We start from the raw sequence: 7,078 nt of genomic DNA, 5'->3' as shown, positions 1-7,078 counted from the left end.
CCATAATCGCCACGCTTGCCAGGCGGGTTGGCGATCGCAGTATGGCCTGCTGTTGTATGGAGACGCTGCTGCCCATCTCCTAATATAAAGTATGTATGTACTTATAACTATTTTATTTTGATTGTAGATGGGGCGTACTAAAGTAACAAAAAGAAAGAAAGGATCTCACACTGCTGAAGATATGCTTCGAGCTATGATGTTAAATAGGAGAGGTTGGAGCATGCGCAAAGCGGCAAAAGAATGTAATGTTTATTATCCAACATTACAGCGTTACATTGCAAAAAATACAGCAATTCGTACAGAACATTTAAAATCGCAGAGACTTACGCCCAACTATAACGTCAACAAAGTTTTTTCAGACGAACAAGAACGGATTCTTATAGAATATATCAAAGAATGTTCACTAAAATTTTATGGTTTATCCACTAAAGATGTCCGCAGAGTTGCTTATCAAATGGCAGCTATAAATAATATTAAAGTCCCTGATTGCTGGAACCGTGAAAAAATGGCAGGGCAGGAATGGTTACGGTCTTTCAGGTCCAGAACTCCAGATATTTGTTTAAAAAAACCAGAAGCATGCAGCCTCGCTCGTGCAACCGCCTTTAATAAACATACAGTACAGTCATTCTTTACTAATCTCAAGCGTGCCATGGATCGACACGAATCCTTTGGCAATGGTTGCAGGGTCTATAACTTAGACGAGACTGCAACTACAACTGTCCAAAAGCCCCAAAAAGTTCTAGCACCTAAAGGGAGGCAAAATATTTGTAAAATAACAAGCGGTGAGAAAGGCACATTAGTGACTACTTGTGCAATCGTTTGTGCGTCTGGTCAATGTTTACCTCCTGTCCTAATATTTCCGAGAAAGAACTTCAAGGATTATATGTTAACAGGCGCTCCAACAGGTGCATTAGGTCTGGCATATCCAACTGGTTGGATGAATGCAGAGTTATTCCTTGAAGTTATGAAACACTTCATAAAACACACCTCTGCAAGCCCAGAAAACCCAGCGTTGTTACTAATGGACAACCACGAATCGCATTTAAGCATCGAGGCATTAGATTTGGCGAAACAATCTGGTGTAACAGTTCTTACACTACACCCTCATACAACAGCAAAGATGCAGCCGCTTGATGTGGGCTTATATGGTCCTTTTAAAGTTTTCTACAATAGTGCCATAGATTCGTGGTTAATGAGGAACCCCGGAAAACAGATGACCATTTATAATGTCGCTGAGTGCGTAGGACAAGCATATGTGAAATCTATGACACCAATAAACATTACCTCTGCATTCAGAAAGTGTGGCATATTCCCATTTGATGCAAACATTTTTACAGATATAGATTTTATGCCATCGGAAGTCACAGATAGACAAATTTCTGAAAAGTCATCACAACAGTTAGATCAGAAAGAGAACGTTGCTAGTCCTTTATCCGATGCGACCTATGTTGGAAGCCCCAATTTATTTGAAACAGGTCCATTTGAACGCGATGCTGAAAGCCCTTCTATATTAGAAACTATGACTGCTGAACCCACCTTTATGTCTGTCTCTGAACCGCAAGAACCTACAAATCCTTATCTTCGTGACGATGTTAAAACTCCTGAACCTAACAAATATTCTTGTCTGAACTTTGAACTTACTAACAATAATTTTATATCACCTAAAGAATTCATGCCAGCTTTGAAAATTGACAGACCTCGAGCTGGAGTACGCAAGCCTAGAAAACTAGGAAAAAGCATGATAGCTACAGATACGCCCGAAAAGAACCAAATAGACAATGAAAAGAAAAAAGCAAAAGAAAGGAAATCTGGGGCAAAAAATATGAAACGGCCAAAAATATATGGTAAGAAAGTTAAAGTGGTAAAACAAAAAAGGAAAATAGCAAAACTTGACTCTGAAACTAGTGAAGATGGAGAAACAATAATATCCTTGAGTGACAGAGAGAATTCCGACATAGAAGACGAAGAAGACGAGGATTTCATTATGATAAACGGAAATTTTGAAAAATTGAAGCGGAAGCCACAAGAGAATGACTATGTCTTGGTTTTGTTTAAGACGAAAAAAATTAAAATCTTTTATGTTGGCATAATTATAGAAAAAATGGATGAAACCACTTATGTAGCATCGTTTATGAGGGTCAAATCAAAATTAATAATGAAATTTTGTATGCCTCTGGAACCTGATCTAGCAGAGATCAAAATAGATGATATAAAGATGATCCTTCCACTACCGAAAATTAATGGAACTAAAAGCAGAAATTCATTTTATATTTTTCCTGTCCGTATGTCTCCAAATTTAAACCTCCGTTAAATTTGCCAAAACAATGAATGATTATTATTAGAAGCGAGTTTCTGAGTTTGTTATTTTTTGTCATAAAAACTTTATGGCATTTGTTAGTTACTTTTTAATATTTTAGAAAGCTGTGTTGTTTTTATTGGTTATGTTTTTTTTATTTTAGAAGTCTTAATAGGTCTAGAAGTCTAAACCAGTCTGTGATTTACTAAATGTAAAATAAATGATTTATTGATTATAAAAAACATTTTTTCTATTAAACTACATCACTTTTTTCAGTAAACGGCCAAATTCTAAAGTTCGCACATCATGGCTCATTGTTAAATATTGCTAGGTTCATAGTGTACATACCCCTGTACACAATGAGCCATTTCCCATTTTTTTTAAGAAGTTTTTTTATGTAATATCGGAAAACAAATTTAAAAAACTATTAATGACAGGCGGTAGAATATTGAATTTACTTCCTTTGTGTAAAAAATTGTTTCTATATCTTTGAAATTGGTGGTGTTAAGATCGTTTGAATTTTGGGTGGCTCATTGTCGAACAAGTGACCCTACAGTACGCGCGCGAGTTGAAGGCAGAGCTTAGGAATGAGCTAGTGCTGTGACCTAATTAGTCATAAGTAATCTCATCAAACGATAAATCACACCCTAACTAAAAGTATTGGTAGTAATCTTTCAAAAATATTTTAAATATCGATTAACATAATAATAAAACAAAATTATAATAATCACACATTTATACATTATTTATTTCTTGAATGGAGAAATTAAAATCAATGTAATTTAATCATCATTTGATTCTAAAATAACAGTCAGGTCAGAATCGGAGTCGCTATTATCGCCTTCGCTGACCTCAATCACGAATTGATCTATAGTATCTTCAATTAATGCATCTCTTAGCCAATAATTTTCTTCTAAAATAATTACGTGATCATCAAAGCCACGCCAATCTTCCTCTGAAATCTGACCAAGTGCCAGTTCCGTAACTTCTTTTAATCTTTTTAAAGATAAATCGGAATTGACATTGTGTTGTCTTACTATGCTTTTTAATTTTGCCCAAGCCAACTCAATTGGGTTGAGATCGCACATGTACGGCGGTAGTCTCACTACGACATGGCCATGACTCCTGATGAATTCGTCAATTTTGAAAGTCTTTTCAGTAGGTTTATGCAACTCAATTAAATGAAAGAGCTCATATTTTCTCATTGTAAGTGACGCTTCCGCATTATTTTTGTTTAACCATTCCAACATTACCGGTTTGGTGCAGGACTTCGTGGGGACTTTATTTTCTTGTACGCTATGATATGGTGCGTTGCGCATCACGACAACACTATTCTGTGGCAGATTAGGAATCAACGTGATAATCGCCTGATGTAGTACCAGCTTTAAAAAGTAACTTCGCGTTGTTTAAAAAGCCCCCTCTTGATCCCGCGTGAACAAGAATGAGCCTATTTGTGGAGCTGGTATCCGTCAACACTGCATCGATCATTTCATTTCTCCAGCATTTTTTAAAAGTGAGGTTATTGTCAATCCACGTTTCATCTAAAAAAAATATATTCCGGTCTTCTTGTCTATACTGACGTATTTTTCTCAAATATATTGACCGAGCAAATACAACAGCTGGCCTTTCTACCAAAATACGACGTTTATTATGATATTTTAGCCATTTATATCCCATCTCTTTTAATAGTTTTCTTAAACTTGTCGCTCCCCATGGAAATTCAATTTTTTCTCTAATAGATGCTAGAAGTTTAGGACAAGTAGGGACAATTATTTTTGTTAAATAAAATTCTTCTATAGTCTGCTGTATTACACTTCTATCAAAATCATCGACGTTTAAATTTTTGCGTTTGTTACACGATCTCTCTCTTTTAGCAGGCGAACGAAGAGGTCCTTCTTTAGCTTCTTTTTTTATTCTAGCTAAAGTTCTTTCAGATAGTCCAGTATAACCGCTAGCTCGGCCGAAAGAATCGCTTACAGGTGAAGTCAAAAAGTTGTTCTGTTTCTCTACAGAGAAATGGCGAATAAGGTTCTGGATATGTATATCCAGAACCTTTTTCGCCATTTCTCGTGGTTGGCGATGAATAAAGACACGTTTTTTTGTACCGGAACATGAAGGAATCGGATCAGTCATGTTTAAAAACAAAACAATAACACAAGACGCCTGAAAAGGACAGTGGAGAGCAGAGGGGGTAGGCAGCGGCTGAAGGAAACTATCTTAATTATATATAAATAATTTCTGTCGCCAACAACGCCACTTGAGTACACGATTCAGTGAGCATATAGTAATTTTAATATCATTGACACGATTGGTAATAAGCGTCATCGATGAATGTCAAGAACAACAATACTACGCTAAGGATGTGCGAAGTGAGGCGTGCGGACGGCGGGGCGAGATGCTACCGCCCCTCACCTCAGGCCCCGACTGCCATCTGCTAGCGCGCGTACTATATATAATTTTGTCAATGTGACTATATATTATGGGGGTACAAACTAGATTCAAATAATTTAGAAAAAGTTGACAAAATGGATACTGGGCGGTAATTGGTAATATCGGAGCGATCACCCTTTTTATAAATTGGGACAATTCGAGCTTTTTCCATTGCGACGGAAAAACACCATCACGGTTAAAAATTAAGGCAAGAGGCCTGGCAAGTTTGGAGCCACAAGTTTTAATAAACAAGGGAGGGATACTGTCAGGACCTGTTGCCTTAGATGAATCCAAATGGTTAATATGTTTTAAAATACATTTTTCCGCAATATTAAATCGTTGAATGACGTCATGAGTGATAAATGAATTAACCGGATTAGGAGAAATTAAGTCTCTTGTGAAGACAGAGGAAAAGTGACTGGCAAAAAGATCGGCAACATCCTGGTTATGATCAGCAGTGATTCCATTCAAATACATGTTGGCTGGGAAAGACAATCGACCTTTGCGTTTCGTTTTGATGTAATTCCAGAAAAATTTAGGATTGTTCGCAATATTACTTTCCAACTGCGCTCTGTAATTGCTGAAACACCGCTTATACAATTTGTTACAGTCACTACGTGTACGATGGTATTCTATTTCATCTCTAGGATTATTATATTTTTGAAATTTCCTTCTGAGTTTACCTTTTTTGGCTAATAACCTGATAAGAGCTGCAGTGAACCATGAAGGTGTACCACTTTTCTTAGGAAAGCGTTTAGGAACAAATTTGTCAACTAGGCTTCGAAGTTCCAAGTAAAATACTCTAACTTGATCTTCAGTATCTACGCAACTAGAAAATTATCTCTCCCAATTCAATCTCTCCAATTCTGCCATAATATTAACATAGTCTGCTTTAAAATAATTATGATCAGATCTAGGTTTCTAAAGAAGGTTATTATCGATAGGATATTGCACCTTTAATAACAATGCTGGGTGATACCCGTCTAAGAAATCGGAAGGCAAGTTAACGTCTACGTTTGGGTTACTAGTAAAAATGAGATCTAACATTTTTCCATCTACATTTGGGACTCTATTAACCTGGTAAAGTTTATTGCTATACATAAAATCAACCAAAACAGACTCCATTTTGCTACTACAGTTATTAGGGATCATTGATTGGGTATCAGTAGATGCATTCCATACCATTTTACCTTGATTAAAGCCACCCAAAATAATTATATCATCGACTTGACAAAGAACATCACTAGTATTATTCAAAAACATGGACAAATTATCCACGTTAACAGGAGGAGGCATATTCAATACAAATGGTAACCTTTCTAATGCGATCATTAACTACCAAATGAATAGTAACCCATAAATCCTCACAATTAGTTTCCCATCCAAAGATACGGGAAGACTGAATGTCTTTAGATACAGCTAACATCACACCTCCACCAGCTAGCTTACCACCTCGCGTTATTAGTCGGTCTCTGCGGTACACTTCGTATCTATCATCAACAATTTCCCTGTCACTAATATTTGAATTCAACTATGTTTCTGTAAAACCCATTATATCATAATTGTCCAATAAGACATTTTTATGCACTACAATTAGTTTTGGTCCTGAGACCGCGAACATTTTGGTAGTATAAGCTAACCATTGTGAATATATAGATTCCAAAACATTTTATATCACAACACTTAATAACTTAATAGATTTTACAGTCGTATAATTTTATTGAAACTGTCCTTATCATTAATAAGCAACACTCCACTGCTCTCCTCAGATTATCGCACAAATATGCGTACGTTTCTAATCCAGACAAACTTGTAGCCCATTTCCTTCGCTTTCTTTCTTGTGGCAGCATGGAGGGATTTATTCGAAGGTGTAAGGTGTTCCGCCAAAATAATCGGAGTTTGTGGTCCAGCTATTCCGAGGTGCTTCGAACTAAGTTTATCTACATTTTGTTTATTTCTATTAACAGTTGAGGGGATGTTGTCCTGGCCCCATGACTCCGGGGTAGCGGATTCGGGGGATTTCGCTGCCCAGCATGGAGGGGTCCGAGATGGAAGGCCCCGAGAAGAAGGATCTAAGGAAGAAGGATGGAAGGCTCGTCTGGTGTTCGGCGAGCCTTACATTTGGAGTCGGGGGACCGTTGCGTCTCCCTTCTCGGGGAGGGGCTGCGCTGGGCGCGGCCAGCCTCCCTTCCCTTGGGTAAGAAAAAAGGTAGGTCAATGGATAAAAACAAAAATATTGTCATTTACCAGTTTCTTGGTTTTCGGCTTGATTTAGAAACAAAACGATGGACCAAAAAATTAAACTTAACCTGTGTGTGTGTGTGTGTGTGTGTGTGTGTGTGTGTGTGTGTG

The 7,078-nt window shown here is 37.3% G+C and overlaps 2 protein-coding genes across 2 annotated transcripts; one reads left to right on the top strand and one right to left on the bottom strand.

Annotated features, from left to right (window-relative positions):
- Window positions 1-385: 385 nt before the first annotated feature.
- LOC113237642 lies at window positions 386-2,311 on the top strand. The gene has a single exon (XM_026474250.1). It carries the CDS (start codon window positions 455-457, stop codon window positions 2,309-2,311), a length of 1,857 nt encoding a protein of 618 aa, XP_026330035.1. The 5' UTR covers window positions 386-454.
- A 767-nt stretch (window positions 2,312-3,078) lies between these two features.
- Window positions 3,079-3,615, bottom strand: LOC113237640. The gene has a single exon (XM_026474249.1). It carries the CDS (start codon window positions 3,613-3,615, stop codon window positions 3,079-3,081), a length of 537 nt encoding a protein of 178 aa, XP_026330034.1.
- Between the last annotated feature and the right edge of the window lie 3,463 nt (window positions 3,616-7,078).

The sequence above is a fragment of the Hyposmocoma kahamanoa genome, unplaced genomic scaffold, assembly GCF_003589595.1.
Source record: "Hyposmocoma kahamanoa isolate Upper Pololo Valley unplaced genomic scaffold, ASM358959v1 93, whole genome shotgun sequence".
Lineage (NCBI taxonomy): Eukaryota > Metazoa > Arthropoda > Insecta > Lepidoptera > Cosmopterigidae > Hyposmocoma > Hyposmocoma kahamanoa.
Note: the sequence above shows the minus strand (reverse complement) of the source record. Positions and strands in the feature narration are given on the sequence as shown.